Source organism: Heterocephalus glaber, unplaced genomic scaffold (genome assembly GCF_053883595.1).
Source record: "Heterocephalus glaber isolate CG9 unplaced genomic scaffold, H.glaber_assembly_v1.0 deba00000594, whole genome shotgun sequence".
In the NCBI taxonomy this organism is placed as follows: Eukaryota; Metazoa; Chordata; class Mammalia; order Rodentia; family Bathyergidae; genus Heterocephalus; species Heterocephalus glaber.
The window spans coordinates 18,077,738-18,102,582 of record NW_028258151.1 but is presented as its reverse complement, the minus strand read 5'-3'; the positions used below and the strand labels follow the sequence as shown (position 1 = coordinate 18,102,582).

The 24,845-nt window shown below is 53.0% G+C and overlaps 1 protein-coding gene and 1 long non-coding RNA gene across 4 annotated transcripts; one reads left to right on the top strand and one right to left on the bottom strand.

The window, feature by feature from the left end:
* Positions 1-1,716: 1,716 nt before the first annotated feature.
* LOC110350654 (uncharacterized) lies at positions 1,717-13,249 on the bottom strand. The gene is made up of 3 exons (XR_002397358.2): positions 12,060-13,249; positions 11,275-11,494; positions 1,717-2,013 (listed from the first exon to the last, which is right to left on the bottom strand). It is a non-coding gene; the product is annotated as an uncharacterized LOC110350654 (long non-coding RNA).
* On the top strand, positions 10,006-18,678 carry Mrgprf (MAS related GPR family member F). 3 transcript variants are annotated; one of them, XM_004852175.3, is made up of 4 exons: positions 10,006-10,793; positions 11,850-11,907; positions 13,740-13,843; positions 16,873-18,678. In XM_004852175.3, the coding sequence occupies exons 3-4, from the start codon at positions 13,796-13,798 to the stop codon at positions 17,854-17,856; spliced, it is 1,032 nt and encodes a 343-aa protein (XP_004852232.1). In that variant the 5' UTR covers positions 10,006-10,793; positions 11,850-11,907; positions 13,740-13,795; the 3' UTR covers positions 17,857-18,678. The 3 variants fall into 3 exon arrangements, with proteins under 3 accessions (XP_004852232.1, XP_021120128.1, XP_021120129.1); XM_021264469.2 differs by having other exon boundaries at positions 10,007-10,793; positions 11,819-11,907; XM_021264470.2 differs by lacking the exon at positions 10,006-10,793 and adding an exon at positions 11,325-11,513 and having other exon boundaries at positions 11,819-11,907.
* The last annotated feature ends 6,167 nt before the right edge of the window (positions 18,679-24,845 follow it).

The following is a 24,845-nucleotide window of genomic DNA, read 5'->3' as shown; positions in this document are numbered from 1 at the left end:
GATGGCCTGACCCACAGGCCAAGGGCTCATGAAGTACCTGGAGTGAAGTATGTGGTTTCAGCACATATAACTGCTGGTATTTTTGCTTGAAAAACTGAAGTTTAACATGGCTTGTTCTAAAAGATAGGCAGCTTACCAAGATCTTGCTTGATTTGAATATACAGAACACTAGATCTAGGGGAACAAGGGAGGTGGGAGGGAGAAAGGAAGGAAGGGACAAGAACGCTAGATCCGATGATTCAGCCCCAACTAGGATCACCATGGTAGAGACTCCAGTTTCATATGGGTCTTCTGACTGTGACATCTTGGTATCTTTTTTTTTTTTTTCAAGTACTGGAGATTGAACCAGGCCCTTTGCACTGAGCTACATTCTTTTTTTTCTTAGACTTTTATTTTGACATAAAAATCTCATTAAGTCATTACATTGCTCAGGCTGAGCTCCAACTTGGAATCCTCTTGCCTCAGCCTCCCAGAGTGCTGAGATTAACAGATGTGCACTATCATGCCTGGCTTGGATGTGGTGTCTTTACTGCAGAAAATCAACGCAGCTATCAATATCTGGAAAGTATTTTTTCCTCCATTTTCATTATTTAAAATTAAATGAGAAGTTTGCTTTTACAAGGCAGTGATAGCAATACACCTTCACAAACTCACCACCTCCATCATAAATTAGTTAGGAACTTTGATTACCTCACCATTCCATAAAATGACAAATGGTCTAATATACAGTTTTCTCTTTACCCTTAATGATGGCCTGAAAATACCAAATAGAAAAGTCCAAAAATAAACAATTCCTAAGTTTTTAAATCACTGGCCCTTATGCATAACATGATGAAATCTCACCCCTTTCTGTCCTGCCTGGGATGTGAATCATGCTTTATGCTGTGTATCTACCCTATATACACCACCTGGCCAATAGTCCCTGAGATAGTTGGGATCTTGAATGTCCCCAAAGGCCCATGTGGGAAGTGATGGAATCTTTAGTGGGGCCTAGTGGAAGTGAGGTCACTGGGGAGGAGATGTGGGGACCCCAGCCCCTGCTGTTTCTCTCTTTCACTTCCTGGCTGCCATGAGATGACCCTCCTCCTCTACCATGTGCTCCCACCATGATGTCCTGTACTGCAACAGGGCCAAGCCACCATGGCCAAAACTTCTGAAATCAAGAGCCAAAATAAACCTTCCTTCTTTTTAAGGTATTTGCCTCAGGTATTTTGTCACAGTGACAGAGAGCTGATAAACACAGACTCTTAGTAGTGCTCAGTGTTAGATCAACTGTCAGGGTGTCACACTAGTGGTGTCAAGTAATGCTATATCTATTTGTTTCTGGTTTGTTTTGGGGGGGGGGGTTTGGTACTATGGATCAAACTCAGGACCTTGCACTTGCAAGGCAGGTGTTGGAACCACTGAGCTAAATCCTCATTCCTAAGTAATGCTTCCATAACAGCCTAACGCTACGTCTTGGGGTTACAGCACCACCTCACTTCATCTCACTGTGTGTCTTATTTACTTTTCTCATTACTGAGACAAAATACCTGATACCCAAAGGGGGAAAGATTTATTTGGCCCACGGCTTGTAGAGGTGTCATGCCACGACCCACATGGCTGAAGGGTACACAGAGTGAGAAATGACAGTGGGAGATTAAGAAAAGACAAAGAGATACAAAAGGTGGGGCCAGGTGGGGCTCTTACTCCTGATGGAAGAAAAATACAACCATGGAACTGCAGCACTTTTATTTATAGTGGTAGAGTTATGGGAAGTGCAGGGAGAGGTAAAAGGGGCTAGTCTGTAACCAGAGCCAGGAGAGTAGCTAAGGTCTGCAGGACATCATGCTTGATGGTTTTCTGGTGACTGGGTGGGAAGGAAGGCAGTCCTCTTCTCATCCAGGCCTTGCTCCACCACGCCCTCTTGTTCTCCTCCTGCAGGGCCCTGCCTCATCTGCAGGAGGAGGTGAGTTAGGCCTGGTCATAGTGATCTACAGCACAGTGCTCCCAGCAGTGTCAGTCCATAGTCAGCTGGCTCCAAGGTAGGGGGCATGGCAGAGGGGAGTTGCAGAGGAGAAACAGTTAATGACAGGCAGAAGACAGCAAAAGCAAGCAAGCAAAGTAGCAAACCAGCAAGGAGACAAGAGCAGTGTCTCTTCTCCCCCTTTTATATTCTATCTAAGATACCCAGCTTAGGGTAGGTGCCAAACTATCAGTGGACTAATTTAGTAATCACACACCCTTAATCCCAGCATCACACATTCTAGATCCAGCCAGCTCTGAAAAAGCCCTACCTATGACTTCCTGAGGCTTCATAGGGGTGGACACAAGCCATAACATTTCACCCCTATCACCCCAAAGACTCATGCACATCCCTTTGTGCAAAATGCATTTAGTTCATCTCCAAGAGCTGCCAAAGTTCTAATAGTTTCAGCATGAAAAGTCCAAGTCCAAAGTCTCCTCTGAGATTTAAGGCAAACTTTAAGCTGCAAGCCTCTGTACAATGAAAAGAAAGTTATACACTTCCAACATACAATGGAACATGATAGACATTTCCATTCGAAAAGGTACAAATAGAGAGATAGGAAAGAATGGGACCAAAGCAAGTCCAAAATCCAGCAAGGCAAACATTGAGTCCTGTAGTTTCGTGTGCAGCATCCTCGGCATCTGTGATAAGATGTGAACTTCAAAGGGCTTGGGTGGCTCTGTCTGTGCGGCACTATGGGTGGTTGTAGCTCCCACAGCTTCTATCTTGGGCCAGCTCCTTCACTGCAGTTTTTCTCAGATGATCCACATTCCTGGCTTCTCCAAACTTCTGGTGTCTCCTCCACTACAACTTCAGCTTCACACAGCTTCACACACTGCCCTCTCAGGGGCACATTGCCTGGCCTCACAGGCATTCTTCTGAAATATGGGTAGAAGCCTTCCTGACCCCACAGCTTTTGCATTCTGCATCCATCTAAAACCAGCACCCATGTGGATGAAGCCAAGGTCTGCTGCCAGCTGTGGCAGTAGCCAGGCTTCCTGCTCTCTTAGCTGTAGGGGTTGAGTGCCTATGAACTGAATGCCAAGAAACAACTTCCCTAGGGTATTGCCATTCTGGAACATGGTGCTCTAGGGCTCTCTTCTCAAAATAGTTTTTCACATTTGCAATTTTGAGGCTGCAAAGGGGTGGAATCCTGCTGGTTCTTGTGATGTCCTCAGGGCATCTTTTTTTTTTTTTTTTCTTTGAGACAGGATCTTACTATGAAGTCCAGACTGACCTCATACTCATAACAATCCTCCTGCCTCAGTCTCCTGAGTGCTGGGATTATGGGTGTGTGCCACGACACCTGTCCAGGCCATCTTTTCCATTGTCCTCTTCCTTTTCAGAAATCAAATTCTCTGCTCTGTCTTTGCAGTCCACAGTTTTACCGGTGCTTCCTTTCTGGCCAAACTCACAGTGTTTTACATCATTCTGCTTGGCTCTTTGCTCTTGATTCTCAACATAAATGCAACTAAAAGCCCCAAAGAGTAGGCATGCCACTGCCCCACCATTAAACTGTCTTGAAATTCTTTCTGCAAAACTGGTCCACTGCCCCTAATCTCAGTCTCAAGCAAAGTCTCTGGATATGAGCAAAATACAGACAAACTTTCTGCCAAGGCATAACACACATCATCTGGAGTCCAGCAGCCAGTGCAGTCCTTCTTCCCAGCAGAAACCTGAGCGTGATCTTCACCAGCTTTCTGGTCTTCTAAGCTCTGACCAGAATCTCCCATATCATATGGCCTCAGGTATTTCATGGCTGCTTTTTTAGCCCGCATCTGTGAACCTTTCCAATCTGTCCCACAAGCCAGTTCCAAAGGCTCCTGAACCACATGGTCAGGTACAGTCATAGCAGTGAGGATTGTAATTATAATAGTTGCTCCTAATACAATTCCAATGTAGTATAATGTTGATAGACTTAATATTGATTAAGTATTGTTAAACTTATGTTACAATGTTCAAGTTATGAAGTGTTAAGAGTAAGCATCACACAAAGAAAACTTGCCTTCTGTTCTAGGGAGGGAATTAGTATATTTCTACTTATATGCAGAATAGTTATAGCATGTTAGGCATAATGATGAACTTGTCTTTGTATATGCAGATTATGGCTTAAAGAAATGTGTCAATTGTCAAGTTGACAAGGGGTGGATTGTGGTAGTTGATTGACTGTGTCAATTTCAGTAAGTAACACCCAACTAAATTGACTCAGCATAGTTTTGGGAGTGGAAGACCCAACCTAGGGAGGATTATCACCAGAATGCTATAAAAGGGAAATGAAGAAGGAACATTGCTTCTATCTTCTTCAGAGGAGTTCCAGTTTTCACATTGAGCCACATCCCCAGCCCTTTTGTTTTGTTTGAGATAAGATCTCTCTATGTAGGTCAGGCTGGTATTGAACTCAGTATGTGGCCCAGGTTGGTCTTAAACTGGGGGAGATTCTCTTGCCTCAGTGTCCTTTGTGCTGGAATTACAGGTGTGCACCACCACACTTGGCTTGCTTCTCTTTTTTCTTTTTGAGACAGGGCTTCACTGTACAGTTTAGGCTGGACTTGAACTCACTGTGAAGTTTAGGCTGGCCTTGGCACAGTGATCCTCCTGCCCCAGCCTACTGAATGCAGGATTGGGGTGGAGGAGCATGTAAGGGAGCTATATACCACACCCAAATCCCGTAAGGGAGCTATATACCACACCCAAATCCCGGGCTCCCTATGCTGCTGTTTTAAGAGCAGGAGGGGCCTGGTGCTGCCCCTGGTGTCTCTTCAGAGGTGACACCTCTGCATGCTTCAGATCATCATGCCCTAAAGCTCCACAGAGATGTCAGGCTCCCTCTGACAGGCCTGGGGCTTACAAGATGTCTAGGATGCTTATTGTTTCTTGCTTATCAGTTCCAGCCTGCACAGTGCTGTCAATGCCATCTATATCTTATCTAGAGGGGACATGTTCCCAATCCCGCTACCCTGTATGGCCACCACAGTGAGCAGAGCCACAGAGAGCAGACTCTGCCTGGCATTCAGGCTGCTGTCCTCCACCATCCCATCTTCCCACCAGGACCCGGGGACCTGGAAAACCTAGGCACATGGGGTTCTATATGGAGCCTTCAGCAGGTTCCTGTAGGTGTCCTTGGACCAACCATTAGAATTTGGGAGCCATCCTCTGAAGATAACTTTTTTTGAGGCCTAGTTTCCAGAAGCTTTGGTGATGGGCCCCAGGTCAGACCCATTTTGACCATGAGGCACAAAGTTATCAAGTGACCCCAGTTGCCCATCTTGAATTAAATGTGTACCATGGACATCATCCATGGCAATGGGACAGATAGGGTCAGACTGGAGCAGGTCCTGAAGGCATGGTTAAGTGACTCAGACCCTCACGGCACCTCCTTCACTCTGTGGCTCTTCACCCATGGTCCACCCACATGACGTCATGGGGTCTCTTCTGACCAGGGACTGAGGAAGACACACTTCACACCTGTTCTATGTGTGGCTCTGCGGATACCCCCTGAATGTGGATAGATGTCACCTTACAGACTCAGTAAGGGTGGCTCTGGAGGTCTGGGGACAGAATTTTAGACATACACCCCACTGCTCATTAGACATGAGAGATGGTCAGTGATGTGGATCTACCAGGACCTGCAGGCAGAGTTCATAGATGGTTGACAATGTGGAAGGAACCACACTGGACAACTTGCACAACCAAGGAGGCAGAGGACTCTCTTAACAGGCAATGAGGACAGATAGATAGTGTGTCTCCTATAAATGCTCACCAAATGCCAGTGTCACAGAGGAAACTCTCAAAAGCTGAAGGCCAGGTGGCCTGTTAGGAGGGACACCCTACCAGCTCCTCTCAGCCTCACCAGGGAAAGTACTCTGATAAGCTGAGAGCCCTCCAGCTGCCTTTTCTGGGGCCCCCGATTTTGCATATCCTCTGAAGGGCAATGGCTGGCTGAAGACTGGACCTCCCAAAGCAGGGTGGGAGTGAATTTTGACAGCTCCTTTCCTTCCCCTGTCATGTCCCTATTCCCCTGTAGTGCTTTTTGGGGACACCACCCAAATAAACCTTAGCAATGCCCCAAGAGGAAGCTAAAGGGTGGTGCATGCCAAAGGGACAAAGAGCAGACTGCTGGATGTCGATTGGCCCCATCCATCCTCCTGAGCTTCAGATCCTGTTCCCCAACTCCCTGCATTGACATTGCCTGGTTAGGGTATGCTGATGAGAAAAACCCGTAGTAACTTTGGAAGGTGGGCAAAGAAGGAGCTATTACTCAGGATGCCATGGCAGCTTAATGTAGTGGCTTCATGGAACCATGAGCCTCTGCTTCAGGCTTGAGTGGCCAGATGCCCCAGCTGCCCAGCCTCCCTCAGCTGTGTGTCTGAGGCAGGGAACTGCCCAAGTCTGGGACTGATCTGGGATCTCTAGATGTAGCTTCCAGACTGCCTTGCCTGGGCCCTGCCCATATCCCTGCACTAAAAACCCTATTGAAGGAGCACAAGGAGGGGGAGGAAGGGTGAGAGAAGGAGAGAGGAGAAGGAGGGGAGAGAGGAAGAGGAAGGAGAGAGGGAGGAGCCAAAGAGGGAAGGCAGAGAAAGGGCGGGAGGGAAAGAGAAAAGCAAAGGTTAAGATGGACAGGTGAAGTAGAGGAACACAGATTAAAAGGAGCCCCAACTAATGAGCCTTGTGTAAACCCTGATTCTTACACACAGATTTGCAAAAACAAATAAAGTTAAACACTGGCTATGTAATGATGATTTTTTTTCTTTTTGGTACCGGGGCTCAAACTCAGGACCTTGTACTTGTGAGGCAGGCAGCAGAACCACTGAGCTAAATCCCTGGCAAAATTTGATTTCCTATCTGATTGGTTTCCTGTCTTTTTGTGTGTGTGTGTGGAACAGGAAATCGAACTCAGGACCTTTGCTTGAGAGGCAGGCGTGGTGCCACTGAGCTAAATCCCCAGCCAGCTATAATGATTTTAATGAATCCTTATTCATCATTTCTAGAAAGATAAGGCTACTGTGGCTTCCTAAAGGTAATTAGTATGGAGGCTGTGCTGAGATGGCTACAGAATGGGGCCCTAGCATCTGGGTTCCCTTCCAGCAGGGAGGGCAGAAGCAGGGAAGGGTGCAGGGGTTGGATGTGTGGGAAGCATTGTGCTGAGGGCAGCAGGGAGCAACTGCTGCTGCCTCCTTCTCTTAGGGACGCTTGTGATTGCATGGGCCACCCGGATAATCAATAACATCTCTTCGCAAGACTGAACTTCACAGCTGCAGTCCCTTTGGCCATATGTAATGCCACATACACTTAGGATCTATGGATTAGGGCATCTTTAGGGTTACTAAACCCACCTCCCTCCCTCCCCTTCCACCGCATCAGTGTCTGTCACCACTTCTGCTCTCTTTTCTTACTGCTCCAGTCCCAGCTTGGAATTCTTGTGTTAATTTGCATCTTGCTTATTACTTGTCCCCAGACCCTCACATCTGGTTCCCCCACAATTCTTTCCACAGCACTAACACTGTTGGTGTTCAGTAAATATGTGTTAAGTGAACATAAAAATCAATTGTTAAACCAGGTACAGTGGCACACATCTCTTCATCGCTCCTGGAGTTTGAGGCAGGAGGATCACAACCAGCCTGTGCACTTTAGAAACTTAGCAAGCCCCTGTCTCAAAAATTAAAAAAATTTTTTTTTTGAAAGCTCAATGTGAAAGCCCAAGTTCTGAAAAAAAAAAAAAGAAAAAGTAGAACAAATGGATGGGTAGATGGGTGGGTGGTATAGATGAATCAACGAATGTATGCATGGGCAAATGGATGGGGTGGCTAGACGGATGGATGGACAGATGAGTGAGTGGATGGATGGATGGATGGACGGATGGATGGATGGATGGATGAGTAGGTGAATGGGTGGCAAGACAGATGGCCAGATAGACATATGAACAAAAGAGTGAATGGTCTCCCACGTGCAAGATAGGAGTACAGGCTTCTTCTGGGATTGCCAAGATGCATCTTCCATCACAGGGTAGGCCAGCCTGGCTGAAGGAGGGCAACACAGAGGGAAGAAGGGAGCTGGATTCACCCTTTACCATGAGGAGGAGCAGACCAAGCACACAGTTTCTTGTCTCCTGGAGAATCTTCACTCCATAAGGGCCAAGCAGAAGGGGAGAGGGGTGCTGGTCCACAAGGCCATTTGAACCACCCCATCCGTGCCCATCTATCCTGTTCCAACAAGGAGGCCATCCATGTCACCATGCCCAGAGTGGCCCTGGTGCCTTCTTTATTGTGGCTGCATTTTTACACCTGTTTTGTTTGATTCTGGGCTGCCTCCCAACTTGGCATCAACTCCCTGAGAGCAGTGGCCCTGCCTGTCTTGTTCATCAGTGTGGAGCCAATGCCTGGTACTCTGCTAGCTGCAGAGGCCCAGGTCCAGGCCCAGGGAGGTGGTCCATGTCCACCCAGTCATCCAGGGAAGCAGTGGTCAACCACTGACCCCAGAGACGAGACAGCTTTGCTCAGAACTAGCCTGCTAGTCCCACAGGACCCTAGAGAGGAAGGTCCAGGCCTACATCCATGGGAGGAGTCAGAGGGAGGGGTGCAGACAGCTGAGTCCATCTGTGAAGCCCTTGGCAGGGCACAATTAAAGTTCTTTTCTACTGGGAGGGGCAGAGGAAGACACTTGATGGCAGGTGGTGACCATTCAGAGCATGGGGACAAAATGTGAAAGTTGGAAGAGCAGGGATCATGTCTCAGTGGCCACAGTAGCCACCCTGCCCAGCCCTGGGCTCTGGTGAGTGAGCAAGTGAGTGAGTGACACCACTCCCACCTTCCAGCTGGGTCCTCTGCTGTCCCTGCAGCAGCCTGGCCCCTGAAACCACCCCCATGGCCCCAGCTACACAGTGACTATATAGACACACAGAGGCTGGTGTAGACTATGTATTGGTGTGCCCCCAAAATTCGTATGTTGAAATCCTCACCTCCAAGATGATGGTGTTAGAAGGGGAAGCTTTGGGAAGTGATTAGGTTGCAAGGCTGGCACCCTCATAAAAGGGACCCCAGAGTGCTCCCAGCTCCTTCCCCCATGCAAGAACACAGCAAGAAGGTGTCATCTGCGAACCATGCATGGGGCCCTCACCGGCACCAGGACTGCCAGTTTCTTGCTCCAGGCCCTCAGCCTCAGTGCAGTGAGGTGTAAGTTCCTGTGGTTTATAACCCCGACACGTGGTTTTCTGTTACAGCTGCCCAAACAGACCCGGACAGTGGCAAGAGGACTCCACCAGCTCAGGCAAAGGACGACTTCGTTCCACTTACAAGCACCTCTCTCTTGTTTTGAGAGAAACAAATTTCCATACCAAATAAGGCGGTGGACTCCAGAGCCACTGCCCACTTCACACAATTCCTTTTAAGTGTCCAAATCCAATTACACTTGGAACTCGCCTGGATTCGGCCTCCCCCGGCCCTCCCAGTGTAAACAAGCAGCCCAGCTGCGCCCCAGCTGCCCGCCCCCTGGGGAGGCAGCCTGTCGGTCACCACCCTGCCTGCTGCCACTCCAACCTCTCATGGCAGGGAGTGGCCCATGAGCCTCCAGCATCCCAGAGCCCCCTCCTCTCAGAAGCCCCCAGCTGGGCTGCGCAGGCAGCAGTCTGGGGCTCCCTCCTGCTCTTGGACCATTTCGCTGGGCAGGGACAGCAGGTTCCTCCACAGGCAGAGGCAGGAGGCTTCCGGGCAGGTGCAGGGAAGGGCTATTTCTGCACTCTGCAAGATGCTCCCAGAGATACCCCCTCCCCCAATCTGGACACCATTTGCTCCCACAGGGAAAGTGTGGAATCCCCTCCAGCTCCTGGGTCATGAGAAAGTTGGCCCAGGGTGGGAGGGCCCATTCTGGGGTAGCTCCCCACCCCATGCTCAAAGCCACCGCCCCGGCTCCTGTACCCTGCCCCCTCCCTGGGGCTGGCCACTAACACGTTCCCGGACCCCTCCATGGGTAGGCTGACTCATTCTCCACCGAGCAGCGCACACTCCAGGCACCAGGCATCGCCGCAGCCAACTTCCCTGCTCAGCCCAGGCAAGCACTGTGATTTTCCACTCATACCATCTGATTGCTATTAGGGCTGGGGAAAGGGAATTCCTGGTTCCATAAGCCCATGGGGGGCCCAGGCAGGTTCCAGGGTGGGAAGAAAAGATGGGGTGCATTTGGTGCTGCTATTGTCCCTCTGCCAATTCTGCACCACCCTCCATGGAGCCCTCACCTGCTGCTTCCTAGTTTCCTTGTGTCAGCCCCTCAGTCAGTGCAAAACACAGGGTAGAGATGGCCCCTCCAGCCCAGCCTCAAAATCTCCGCTGGGGGAGGACCAAAGGCATCAGGAAAGTGGATAGTCCAGGGCTCCCTCTATTGGGCAGCCTCACAGAGCTGCAGGATTTGAGAGAGATTAACAGCTGGACTCAGGCCGCAGTGCTCAGGCCAATGCAACGTCACCAGGCAGAGAGATGAGTTCCCAGTGGGGCTTTGGGGGGGCTCCTGAGCGGGGCATTCTTTCCTGAAGCCTCATCAGGCTCAGCCCCTCCTCCTCCTCCTCCTCCTCCCCTTCCCCTCCTCCAGGGCCTGGAATTGGGTTTGGGGCGGGTTCTGCTTCCAAAGCCATCTCCTCCTGCAGGCGACGGCTCGTCCTCCACCCCAGCTCCCTCTCATTTTCTGAGACTCTGGGCAGTGCTTGGACTGGCCTGCTGCCCTGGTGGGTCAGCCGCTGGGAGTCCCAGGAGGAGCCCTCTACAGGGAAGGCCTCCTCGGACCAGGACAGCTGCAGGTAGCTCCCTGGGGCCCAGGGACCAGGGGAGGGCCATCCCAGATTGGGAGTGCAGGGTGAAGGCCAGCAGGGCAGGAAAATGGGGTGGATATTGTCAGGGCAGGGAGTGGGCACTGTCAGGACAGGGAGCGAACAGAAATCCCACCTCTCCAAAAGCAGGAAGCCGGAAGAGTAGGGCTGTCACCTACCAGAGCACTTCTGCCACTCCTGAGGCTCCTGGACTCCCAGAGGCACTGGGGGACTTTCAGAGTCCCCCTCCTGGGTAGCAGGCCCTGACATCCCCCTCCCTAGCTGGCCTCTCCCCAGCCCCAAGCTGCCCTCCACTGCCAGTCCCTGCTCTGTCCTTCTTAGGGTGGGGGATCCCCTATCCCTCCCCCAAATTCACACCCAAGTGTGCTTTCTGGAAGGCCTGGAAGGGAACAGCCAGCAGGCAGCATCCCAAGCCTGGGGAGAGGCTCCCATTACTCTCACACACTCCTACCTCCATGAGGGCTGAGCCCCAACTCAGCTCAGGACAACAGCAGAGACAGCCCCAGATGGACACTGGGGGAAGCACCTGGGCAGCCACAGGACACTGGGCAGCTGTGGTCCCACATTCTCCCTGGCTGGTTTCGCTGATGCATAGTTGGCAGCTAATGCAACTGGTTCCGAGCCAGGTCCTGGTCCTCGTTCATCTAAGTTGTGAGCAGGGAACCTGGGACCTAGAATGAGAAAACACAGGTTTGAGAGGGGAGCAGCAGACAGGCATCTCCCTTGACCAGTGGCCTCAGGCCCAACCAGCGCAGATGGCCAGGGGGCGGGTGTGAGGACAGGGGCCGGGTCATGGAGGGTGGGGGTGAGCAGAGGTGAGGCCGGAGGAGAGAGGTGGCCAAGCCATCCTTGTTTGGGGGGTGGGAATCGAGGAGGCAGCCTTAGAGGGAGCCAGCACTGTCACAGCCCTGATCCCCCCAGAGGAGCACACACATCCCGTACACGTCACACATATGTCTTTAATACGGCCCATCTGGGGTCCACTTGGCTTCTAGATCTCTCTGTACAGGAGTGAAATCTTTTCAGATTGTCTCGGCCGGACAAGGACCAGGATAGAGACACACAGATCAAACTGATCAAAAAGGTGAGCAGGGACCTATAATGCATGCCCACTGTGGGGAGTGCTGGTCAGCCCCTTGCCCCAGGGCCGCCTATGATTGGGGTCCTCACTCCTGGCTGGAGCGAGGGGCTTTCCTGAGTCAGGCCAGCCCTGGGGGCAAAGGTTGGGGCTCAAACCTTGGGGTGGTGGTCTTCTGGAAGGGACACCAAGAAGAGCCAGAGCAATGGAGGGCGCCGGGGGACGCTTATCTGCAGCCAGGTGGATCTGGGGGTGTAGGGCACTGGGAAAGCTTGAGCCAGCCCCACGGAGCTGGAAGCATTGGTCGGACAGTGGCCCGACCAGAGTCCAGATGGTTGGGGGAAGGGCGGGGGGAATAAAGACCTATGCTCCAGTGACACCAGCGGTCAGCAAGCTCACTGCACACACGCAGACCCCACGCTGACCCGGGCACAGAGGGGCGCAGACGCCCTGAGGGCGCAAGGCTATGCAGCACCCAAAGGTGCGCTGGCTGGGCAGCCAGGGGTGGCAAAGCAGCGAGGCTTCAGGTGGGAGGGGACCGATGGGCAACGCTGGGTCCTCCGAGACCCCGGGCCCTGCCCAGCCGCCTCCCGCCGAACTGGAGCCCCCAGCTCCGGGAGCCCAAGGGTTAAAGAGAGGGCGGGTTACTCTCGCGGACCGATACCCCTTGCAGCCAATGACAGGCGCAGCTGCCACGGCCCCGGCCCCGGACGGGAGGAGGCGGCGAGCTAGTGCGTTTGGCGGCTACAGCGAAGAAGGAATTTCGAGGGCCTGGAGCGAGCACGCTGCTCCGCGCTCAATCGTGGGAGGGTGAACCCAGCGGCCTGCGGCCCTTCGCACAGCCTTGGTTTCCCCACCTGGTCGAAGGGGAATTTCAGGAGACCCAGGGTGGGCCGACCAGCGAGCTGGGCTGCAGGGTCTCCCTCTCCCTAGCTTGTCACCCCTCCCAGGCCTCCCTATTGGCAGTCCAGTTTCCCCTCTCTCAGCCTGGAGCCAGGGTCACCGTGGTCCTCCAGGCTTGCTTCCTACAACTGTCTTGGTAATGCGCAGATGTACACAGCTTCAGGGTGCATGGGGATTGTGAGTGTCTCTGGGCAGGTGACTTCTCTGCCCGAGCCCCGTGCACCTGTCGAAGGAGAAAGAGGGCACCTGCCCATGGCCCGTTTGAGGGACACACTTGAGGATGGATGGAAGTCGGTAGGCAGGTGCTCAGCTGGCACTGGCTGATGCTAGGCTTGGTGCTAATGTCACTGATCCAGAGGGCTGGGTGGTCCTGCCTTCCAAGCCCTCGTAAGAGAGGAGAGAGACTAGATGCTTTAGCATGTACAAACCAGAGGCCCAGCCAAAGGCCTCCTCCTCCTGGAAGTCTCCCCTGCCAAAAATGATCTGTCCTCCTTCACTACCACCTGCTGCTGGGCCAGAGTACTGGAACCCCAGCTTTACACTGGCCTAGGACACAAAGACAGAGCTCAGGACATGTTGGGGGGGGGGGCGCAAGGGTAAATACATGTGTGTGGGCAGAAGCAGTCTGGCTTCACAAATCTTGCAAATTAAGTAAGAAGAGGAACAGGAAGGGCTTCCCCAGTGAGGGGCCATGGGGCTCCAAAGGGCCAGCAAGGGTCAAAATGAGGGGTCCACAGGCAGGAGGAGGCTGTGCCCCAGGGTGACCTGCTGAGGATCCCTACAAGGACAGTCCCACAGAGCCCTGGGCTTGGAGGGAAAGGGGGATTGCCTTTCCTCTAAGGTGAGAGCCACAGGGGCAGAAAGCCCTGGGGTCAGGGGTCTGGTAGGTAGCGTGACCCTGCTGCCTCATTCCACCCTCTCTGCACTCTTGCCAGGTGGGCTTGCAGGCTGGTGAGCCGTGAGCAGGGATCTGGACTCACCAGGCCTGAAGATGGCTGGAAACTGCTCCTGGGAAGCCCATCCCACCGACAGGAACAAGGCAAGTGTCACAAGGCAGAGGGGTCTCTGGGCTGCCTGAAGAGTATAGTGGGGGGAGCAGGCTGACCCCGAATATCCTCCCCCATGTCCTGCCTCCCTGGCTCACCTCCAGCTCTGGACCATGTGGCCTGCTCCTGGTTACCTGGTCCCTTAGAGCCACTGCCCTCATTAGTGAAGCAAGCTTGGACATTGGCCACCCTGGAAATCTCTTCCCATACTGTCCTTCATCATCTTTTACCAGCCATGAATGGTCTAATTCCATTCCTCCCCTGCAGGGTTGGGCAGTTGGCTGCCCACTATGGCCAGGCCCTGCCAGGAAGCCCTGGGTGCTGGCTCTGGGGTGACCCTGACGTTGTGAGCTCCCAGACCCAGACCCACTGTGGGCTGCCTGTTATTTGCAGGTTCATGTCCCTCTGCAGACATTAGCCCTGCCTGAGAAACAGACAAGCTCTCCAGGGTGACCCTGCTTCCCACCCTCCCTCTCTCCAGTCACTACTTCTCAGAGCCCACTAAAAAGTCAGGAATTCCCTTCTGAGTCCCACCAGAACACTCTCAAGTTGAAAGCATCCCTCAAATTTACCTATTCCAACGTCTTCGACCTTGAGGCTTACATCAGGATAGAAACTGGACTCGTGCCCAGCCCCCAGGATTTCCCCACCCCATACTCTCGACCCTTTCCCTCCTCCTCAGGGTATGCAATGTGGAATTGGAGCAGCCCAGCCTGGGAGCAGAGATTGGATGCACTGGGGGCATCTCCAGAAGTCCCCAGAGCAGTGACAGTGGCCAGGGAGGGGCAGGCTCCAGAGTTCATGTTTTACAAGGCAGTGTGTGTCTGGAAATAGCAGCCCCCGCCCAGTGAGTCACCCAGCCTCCCTCTCCTCTTCAGGAGGGAATTGCAGGCTTTTTCCAGCCTGAGAGAGCCCTGGACTGCTCTGCCGTCTTGCTCCCTCCCCAGGGCCTGTACCCACCGAGTGGAGCCCGGGAGTCTTGGAATAATCAACCCCCCAGAAAAGGAAGCAGAGAACAAGTTAAGCAGTTGGATGTGGGAACGGACAGAGGCAGACAGAGATGTTGAGTTGATGAAAGTGTGTGAAGGATGACAGGTGGTGAGCAGGACTCCATAAAAAGCTCACCCTGAACAGCTTGCAGAGTGTCCCCAGTGTGTAGCTGGCACCTCCAGTTCCTATGTACAGATCCCCTTGACCTAAACCAGGCCAGAAGATTCCTGACAAAGGGTGGTTTCTCAAGACCAGCTTTCTGCAAGAGCCATCTGAAGGCAGCCGAAAGGATCTTGCCTCTAGAACCACTCTGTGCATGTCCATGTGCAGGAGTTTTCCTTTCTGTTTGTTTTGTTGAAGAGCCCTGAGCAGTGGAAATGGACCATCCTTGGGGAGCAAGGGCTGGGATAGATTAGTGTTGTCTGCAGGGCTGTGGGAAGGGCAGTCATGTACTCAGAGCAGCCTTTTGCCATGAGGAATAAGAGAGGCAAAACAACCCTAAGAATGGAATCAGCTGAGATGGGTTGTATTTTTCAAATGTTAACATTGAAAGATTGGGACACTGCACAGCACAATGCAGAGTTCTGACTGCTCTGGGGAGCAGAGAGGAGGATCCAGCTCTACTTTTAGCTACCCCCTGGCTCCACCCACCAGAGCAGAGCAAGCTGCCCACCTTGTTCAGGATGGGCACCCTTGGGTTTGCCACTGTGCCCCCACTCGCCAGTTTCTGGCCCCTGGCCAAGCTCGTGCATTTACACACCTGCCCAGACCCTGCAGGCAGGACTGGTATTCAGCTGAACTTTTTTTTTTTTTTACAGCTTCCTATAGCTGGATGAATAGCAGATGTCACAAGTTTTTCCCCCTCTCCAGGGATCCCCCAGGCTTTCCCACAATCCACAATCCTGACACTGCCTTCGATCTAAGTTCTCTCTGGTCCTACTCTGGGGCAGATCCTACTCCAGCTATGGCCAGAGTACAGTTTTCTTTTTTTCTGGTGTTGGGGATTGAACCCCAGGAGCACTGAGATACATCCCCAACCCTTCTTATTGTGAGACAGCATCTTGGTAAATTATTCAGGCTAGGTTTAAACTTGCAGTCCTCCTTCCTCAGCCTCCCAAGTAGCTAGGATTACAGGCATGAGTCACCATGCCCCGTTGGATTTTCTTTCTTCAAAAGTAAATATTTTGTATTTTTGTTTTGAAATACTGAAAGAACAGTTTGCAAGTAAGGAGGTGAAAATTCCTATACTGTTCACCTCCCTTCATTTGTTGTCAACTTTCCCCCACAAATACTTTCTTTACATAGAAAGTATCATTTCATACATAGATTTTTTTTCTTTTCTTTTCTTTTCTTTTTTTTTTTGGTACCAGGGATTGAACTCAGGTCCTTTCGCTTGTGCAGCAGGTGGTGAAACCACTGAGCTAAATCCCCAGCCCCATAGATTTCTTTCCTAGAATCACTTAAAAGTAAATCACAGACACCAAGCTCCATTACCTCCAAATAGCCTGCATCTTCTGAGGACAAGGACATTCCCACGTGTAACCCGAGTCCATTTCCATCTTCCGACAGTGTAACGTGGAAGCAGTACCATTGTCTATACATTCAGTGCTCACCTTCTCCTGTGGGCCTGCCACCTTTTGGTAGAAATTGCTTAGGTCACAGCACTGGTTCATTAGTCCTGTCTCTCTGGTCTCCCTCAACCCACAAAACTCCTGTTTTTCCTACTCTTTCGCCACGGGCCTCTTTAGGCAGAGTCTATTCTAACTGGTAGGCAGTGGGGCCCCTGTAGGTGGCTGACTGCTATGTGTCACTGTTGTAGGCGCAGCATTCTGTGCCGCTAGCTCAAGCCTCTGGGAAACAGTGTGTGTCAGGTGATAAAGGGGCTGTTTTCTGCTTGGCCACAGTCAGTGACCCTACAGATCCCGCCCCTAAGCATCTAATGGGGACCACGGGGCCCAGCTGCAGATGCAGGTCTGGCGCGGGCAGGGAGGGACAGCCACGTCACCAGTGTCTCCCTTCTGCACCTGCACAGATGTGTCCGGGCGGGGGCGAGGCCTCAGAACTCTACAGTCGAGGCTTCCTGACCATTGAGCAGATCGTGGCTCCGCCGCCCCCCGCCATCATGGACTACATTTTCCTGCTGCTTTGCCTGTGCGGCCTGGTGGGCAATGGGCTGGTCCTCTGGTTCTTTGGCTTCTCCATCAAGAGGACCCCTTTTTCCATCTATTTCCTGCACCTGGCCAGCGCTGACGGCACCTACCTTTTCAGCAAGGCCGTGTTCTCCCTGCTGAACACGGGGGGCTTCCTGGGCCCCTTTGCCAACTACCTCCGCAGCGTATGCCGGATCCTGGGGCTCTGCACATTTGTCACCAGTGTGAGCCTACTGCCTGCCATCAGCACAGAGCGCTGCGTGTCCATCATCTTTCCCTCCTGGTACTGGCGCCAGCGGCCCAAGCGCCTGTCGGCTGTGGTGTGCACCCTGCTCTGGCTCCTGTCCCTCCTGGTCACCGGCATTCACAACTACTTCTGCGTATTCCTGGGCCGTGAGGCCTCTGGGGCGACCTGCAGGCACATGGACATCTCGCTGGGCATCCTGCTCTTCCTCCTCTTCTGCCCACTCATGGTGCTGCCCTGCCTGGCCCTCATCCTGCACGTGGAGTGTCGTGCGCGGCAGCGCCAGCGATCTGCCAAGCTCAACCATGTCATCCTGGCCATGGTCTCTGTCTTCCTCGTGTCCTCTATCTACTTGGGGATTGATTGGTTTCTCTTCTGGGTCTTCCAGATCCCGGCCCCCTTCCCTGAGTATGTCACCGACCTCTGCATCTGCATCAACAGCTGTGCCAAGCCCATTGTCTACTTCCTGACTGGGAGGGACAAGTCACAGCGGCTGTGGGAACCGCTCAGGGTGGTCTTCCAGCGGGCCCTGCGGGACGGCGCCGAGCTTGGGGAGGCCTCGGGCAGCACGCCCAACACGGTCACCATGGAAATGCAGTGCCCCTCTGGGAACACCTCCTGAGCGGCCTGCGCCTGGGGCAGTACAGAGAAGGAGTGGCCAGTGACCTTCAGAGATGCTCTGCCGCAGGACTAAATCAGGGCAGCGGCCTCCATGCCCAGGTGGAGGGAAAAGATCTGTCTCCACCCCTCGTGCCTCCTTCTCCCTGAGCTGCGGGCTCCAGCAGTGACTGAGAGGCTGAGCAGCCACCTGCAAAGAGAACTAGTGGCCCTGTGCCCTCCAGCCACTCTGCTTCGGTGACCCATGGTACCAGTGTTGCCCCCCTCGAGGTGAGGCCCTGTGTGTTCCTGGCTGGTCAGTAAGGGAGAGGAGGTGGTCACCCAGCCCTATCCACCTCCTGTCTCTTTGGTCAGCCCTCCTTGAAAGTGACCCAGCCAGTGCCAGCCCTAAGAGACAAGGGAATCCACCCCTAGAAGGCAGCATCGGAGCTGGTGCTCTCAGGCAAAGGGTCCCATTAACCTGCCTTGTAACCAAGTATCTCCAGAAACAACATCCGGGTGCCTTTGATGAGTCATTTGGTGACTTAATGGGGGAATGACTGGCCCAGCTGGACTGCCGGAGACAGGACCTTCGGCCATCTTGGGTTGCTGACCGCCTTCCCTGCCTCTGTGCCTGGCCAGTCCTGGACACCCCATGTGTTCCCAGGCCAGTGTGGACAATCTGGCCAGCTCCTGGACAGAGTCCCTGGACTCCAGCACCCACCTGAAAGTGGGGTCTGGATCACCCTGCCCACCTGAGGACTGGCACTGTGGTGCCCTTCAACAAGCACAGTTGCCAAAGGAAATTTTATAAAAGGCAATAAAATGTATATCCATAAACATGTTATATCTGACGGTGAGGCAGCTTACTGCACACATCCTCTCTGTGCTCCCTCATGTTGACGATGGCTGGGGTTGAGGACGGCAGGAGCCCAGGCTGGACAGCCCTCCCTACCAGCTCTCCTGAGCCATCTGCTCTGGGGCCTCCTCCTCTGGCTGGCTCTGTCCACACCTCCAGCATTCCTCCCTCTCTGACTGGCCCTGTCTACACGTAATCCTGCCTACCCCTTTCCTGGTGGGCATCAGCTCATGTCCCTGGGTGCCCACCCCAGGAACCTTAGCTCTCATCTCCACACTCAGCCCTGTAGTGTCTGATTCCATCCTGGAAAGGACACAGAGCCCACAGGGGCTTCCTGGAGCAGGCAGCTGCCTCTCTGTTACCCCTCTGTCCCAGAAACCTTGAGCACAGGCTGGCCCCTGTGTCTGGACACCTCTTTATATGCCATTAATAGGCTGGGAGACCTCTCAGTCAGGGCTAGGGCCATAGGGGTTTCTGATAGCCCCCCACCTCTGCTCTGCCCCACAGAGGCCAATCCTGGGCACCTGCTATCCAGCCTAGCACAAGTCCCCCATCCCCTTTGGGGGAAGCCCTTGAGTAGAGGCCAGGACAAAGGCTGATGGAGCTGGGCCTGTCCTTGGGGAGAGCCTGGAGGGGGGAAAGGATGGCAGGGAAGGTGTGAGCAGCAGCCCTGTCTGTCCGGTGCCTGGCATGCAGCCCATGGGTACCAAGGCAGGGGCAGGCCCTCCAAATCCATGGCCTTGATATCCCATCTCCCAGCCAGCCTGGGTTGTCCCTCCTCCTGTCCACTCCAGCCCATAGCCCTTCTGTGCTCCAGTTTCTAATGGTCCCAGCTGGTCCTCCCAGCAAGGCCACTGCTCGGCAAGAAGAGGGACCCTATGGGCTCAGGTGGAGGTGTTGATTCCAGGAGCTTCAGGTGATGACAGGCTACCAGTTCCACCCATCCTATGCCCAGTGCCTGGATGGGCCTGCCACTTTTCCTAGCCTCCCCAGTGCTGCTCAGAGAATCCCAGAGATAAGGGGTTGGATGTGGTGGTCTCCAACCTTGCAGGCAGGGTACTGGGGACGCACATGAAGGGTGTGGCTGGGACTGTCCAGTGGTGAAAGTTTCCACAGCTCAGACATCCTGGCTGCACGATCTCAGACTCCACATAGGCAGAAACACCTCTCAGCTCTGAAGGTGGCTGGGGGGCCACCAGGCGTCTTGGCTGCCTACGGTCCCTGCACCTCAGTTCCTGGGAAGTCATCTCCTTCTTAGGATCCCCCATGCCTCCATCCCTGAGTCCACTGTGGGAACAAGGGCCCTTCCGGCTTCAGCCCAGACACAGTGGGTTAGAACCAGGGCAGGGCCAGGAGGTCAGGATAGGGCTGTCGGAGGAGGTACCTGCCCTCGGATGCTGAGGTACAGGGCAGGATGGGCTCCAGGGACTGGCCTCTCCAGACCCTTCTGGACCTTTCTGCCGTACAGATCCTTCCCAGCCTCCACCCCCACATCCTGTGCTAATGGAGGCAAGGGAGCTCCAGGGCTAAATGAACAGAAACTGGGGCCTCACTGCTTTCCTCTCTCTTCCTGCACTATTTCAGCCTTAAAGTGGGCTGAGGAGGAGCGGGCTGCAGGGGCTGATGTGTGCCCAGCTGTACCCTGGCAGCACAACTGGTTCCCGGTGGACCCCCGAGCCTCCTTTCTGGGCATTTGGTATAGGCAGGAAGCTGGGGGTGCCTAAGCACCACAGGTCCCAGTCCTGAAACTCTGGAGCAAAACTGTTCTCAGTAACACAGCTGAGACTACGAGTGGGTATTCTAAGTCCAGTTAAGGAGCCTCTGGGCTGGGCTGGGCTGGGCTGTTTATTACTGAGCCCAACTTTCTATCAGCACATGAGATGGAGAGGGGGGTGCAGAGCATGGGGCAGGGCAGCACCGTACCCTTTTTCATACTTCCTGCCGCACGCTCTCTCTACAAAAATAAGCAAGAGACGCACACTCTTCTGGATCACGCAAGGGAAAAACAAGGCCAAATTTGGAAAGTCAAGAGCAAGCCCCTGGGAGGCAGAGGGCTGCCACCTTCTAGTCATGGGACCTAAGTCTTGCTGTGCCTCGGTTTCCCCATATACTACTGCACAAACCTCACAGAGTTGTATAAAGTGCCTGCGGGCTGTGCCCAGCACACCTGAGGGACCTGGCCAGGCATCCCGGAAGGATCTGTTAGTAACAGATGGAATTCAGTGCTCACAAATGGAGTTTCTTGTCCAAGGTCAGTTCCCCAGATCCAGGCCTGTTTGGAGCTTCATGTCAACACCCAAAGGCTCCCCATGGTGGCCATCTTGTGGCCCTGGAGCCTCAGACCTCCGATGGTGTTTCCCATCAGCAAGCACTGAGACTTAGACTTTGGGAGCCGATGGAGTGAATGTGCCTGTCACAGCCCCAGGTCAACCCAAATGGGCCTGAGTGGTATCCACAGTTTATCAATGCCAAAGGAGGAAGTGTTTCCGTTTCAGGCTCCATAGAAGAAGCAGAGTGGGAACAGGAAGGGGGTGCTTGGGAGACAGCAAGAGGCCCGCAGGCCCAAGTCTCTCTACTTTCCATCCTCCATCCTGGCCAAAAGCACAGATGCCTCTGGCACCAGCCCAGCTCTCCCGGCTGCCCTGCCAGCTGTGATTTTCAGATAACTTGGGTTTCATATTCTAGGCCAGAAAATTCAAGCTCAAGATCTTTTCTTATCTGCACCACTTGGTTCAGAATCCTCAGCCAAGACAATTCCTCCTTCCCAGGAACCTCAGGCTCATTGAGGAGGTGGGTGGAGAGGTAGGCCCACCCAGTCACTATCCTAGGAGAAGCCCCGGCTGGAGAAATGTGCCCTTTGGCTTATCAGTGACTGGCCCAGAAAGCAAGGCAAACCTTGCAGACAGCTTGCTGAATCAAACCCACCAAGAACACAACTGCAAAAAGAACAATATTCTATGCCAGGAGAGGCTTAAAAGTTGAAGTTGGAAATAACAGGGTACAGTTCACAAAATTAAAACTCATGGAAAAACTGCTCTGATGAGTCAGACAGCCAGCACAGAGTTTCCTGGCAATTCAAAGGCAGGCTCACCTACTTGGGCAGATTTGTTGAAAAGCCTTTGTAATTAATTTAATCAACACACAAAAGGCACCCATTTAATGTATAGTTCAGTGATCTTTGACCAAAGTTTATATGCCCATATCATCACCAAATCAATACCCAGTGTGTTTTCAGCTCCCCAAAGATCATTTCCATCACTCTCCTTCAAAGTTTCCTGGTGTCATCAGGCATCAATCCAGTGCCTTCAGCTGTCAATCCAGCGCCACCGCCCATGGCAACCATCCTCTGCTTCAGGCTTCTGTTGACTTGCCTCCCAGTCAGACTGTACCCTGTCAGCCAGGATTCTGGGTGGCAAGAAACAGAAACCCAGTAATCAAACTTGGCAGGGATAGGGTGGGTATGTGCGTATTTAAGGAAATGTACTAACTCACATGCCCAGAAGGTTCCAGAAGTGATTCTGGCCTCAGGCACTGCTAGATCTGGAACCTTAAAGGATGTCTAGGCCCCCTCTGTTTTCTGTTTCTTGTTTCTGCTTCGGTCCAAGTTGCATCGATTGTTAGTGAATATACTGGGTGGCTGGTGACCAGCAGTTTCTGGTTTACATTCCACAAACAGTGCAATCTCAGTGGAAGAGAGCAGCCCTTCCTGATCATTCCAACAGCAGTCCTGATGATCACATTGTCTGCCCAGGCCTGGGTCATCTCCCCTTGGAGCTGCAGGCAGGGCTGGGGATACTGATTGCACGAAAACCTGATGGACTGAGCATGGGGAAGTGGAGAGAGAGCTGGCAGACGTGGTGGCACTTAGGGATTGTCTTTTTTCCCCCAATTGCCTTTCATCCACACACCCACTTCTTTCCCATATACAGTTCTACAATGCTCCTGACCAAAATCTGTAGCTGTATTATTTACAGCAGAAAGTGACTCTGCCTCCCCGCCAGAGGAGAGAGAGCTGGTCAGTTGCAGAGCTGCCTCCCAGCACCAAGCCCAGTGCCAACCGTGTCTTCACCTGACCCACACACATTTCCTCTCGAGTGGGTACCCTGCTAGTTTCAGGTGGCTGCTATAACAAATGCCACTCACCAGGTGACTCAGACAACAAAACGTATTTTCTCACAGTCTTGGAGATGCAAGTCCAAGTTCAGGAGTTGGCCCAGCTGGACATTCTGAGGCCTTTCCTTGGCTTGCAGACCCCATGTCCTTACCTGGGTATCCCCCTATAAACATACAGGTTGGTGGTCATGTTTCCTCTTCTTCTGAGGACACCAGTCAGATTAGATCAGGGCCCACTCTTATGACTTCATTTTAACTTAGTTATTTCATTAAAGTCACTATCCCCCAAAACAGCCTTTTCTGAGATACAGGGAGCTAAAGGTTCGGCATAAATCTGGAGGGACACAATTCAACCCATGACAGTTCCCTATGATGACTGCTCCTAACACATAATTCACAATGGAAGGGAAAATAGAACAACAATATACTTAAAGAAAAAAACACTCCTACCTGAAAAAGGAAACAAGAAAAACAACATACAATCGCCAGGCCTCATGGTGCATTCTGGTATCTCTGATACTTTGGAGACTGAAACAGGAAGATTTCAAGTTTGAGGCTAGCCTGGGCAATTTATCAAGACCCTGTCTCAAAATAAAAAGGGTTTGGGATGTAGCTCTTGACTAGCATGTGCAAGGCCCTGGTTTCAAACACACACACACACACACACACACACACACACACACACACTGAATTGGCTCCACTTCATCCACCTATCACTAAAAAGCCCAGGTGTGGATGAAGAATATCACATCAGGTATCCAAGAAGAGCTGGTCGTTGGGGCCTGCATCCTGGGCACCTGTCACTCAACCAGTAATTAGTCAAGGCATGTGAGCATCTCTCTGTGTCAGGCTAGGTTCTGGGCACAGAGCAGGCAAGAATGTGAGAACTTTCACCTCCAGGAAGCTCATGCCCTCTTTCTTTTGGGTCTGAGGCCTCACATTCCTCTCTTGACCAGGTGTCAGCTTGCTTCCACCTCCTGGAGACAACAGGAACCATGGAGACAGAATAATGCGCCCATGTGTCCTGGCCTTGGGTGTTCAAGCAGCCTGGGGACACCAAGGCCCACTGTTCTTTCCCCACTCACATTTTTGTCAAAGAGATGCTTAATGAACGTCTCCCATACCTATACTTCCTTCATCTGCAGGGCAGGAAACTAACTGTGATGCCTCTGGATCCTCCTAGTATATCTGTCACTCGCCTTCCCACCCAGCCTCTCACAGGCCAAGTGGCACAGGGGAAACTTCAGCCTCCATCCTGCCCACGATGGACCTCAGCACAGCAGGATTCTTCATTTACCCAGCAGGAAGGTGGACAGTGGATGTGGCCAGAGGGGGAAAAGTGCCCATCCAGGGTTGGAATAATCCCTTCCCCCTTTGCCTCTCATGTGTGTGATTTCTGATTCCCTTGGGGAGTAGGGCAGTCAGGGAGGTATTACAAGCCTTCCGGTCAGGACTTGGGGGTTCAGAGTGGTTACCCACGGTGCTCAGTCACCCAACTGACAAATGGCAGAACTCAGCCTGGGGAAAAGATCTCAGACCCTGTGTGTACTGTCCCATCCTCACATGATCAGGAAGCAGAGCCCAGCGAGCCCATTAGTCTGAGCACCTTTCCACATAGGCAGCCGTAATGGCCTCTCTCAGCCCACAAGAGCCCCATGCGGCCCCTTGGGCCCTCCCTCTGCCGCCCCACCCCAAACTCCCCAACAATGGGGCTGCTAATGTTCTGAGGCCTTTGGGAGGGGAGGTGCTGTCAGAACATCTCAGGAAAGGGTGCTCCCCCTCTTTTCGGCCCCTAGCCTCATCCTCCACTTCCCCTGGGAAGGCAGTGAGTAGGGCCACACCTGGGAGGCCCATTAACCTCACTGGCTCCTCCAGACCCAGCTTAGCGGTGCCCTCCTGGGGAGCCAGCCATGTGTGAGGCAGCGCCCTGCCTGCACTTAAGTCTCCAGCTTCCCTTCCCACTTCTCAGAGGGAGCAGAGCCAAGATACTCCAGGGTCCTGGGGAAGGGACTGCTCTGAGGCAGCTAGGAGTGAGCAGCCCT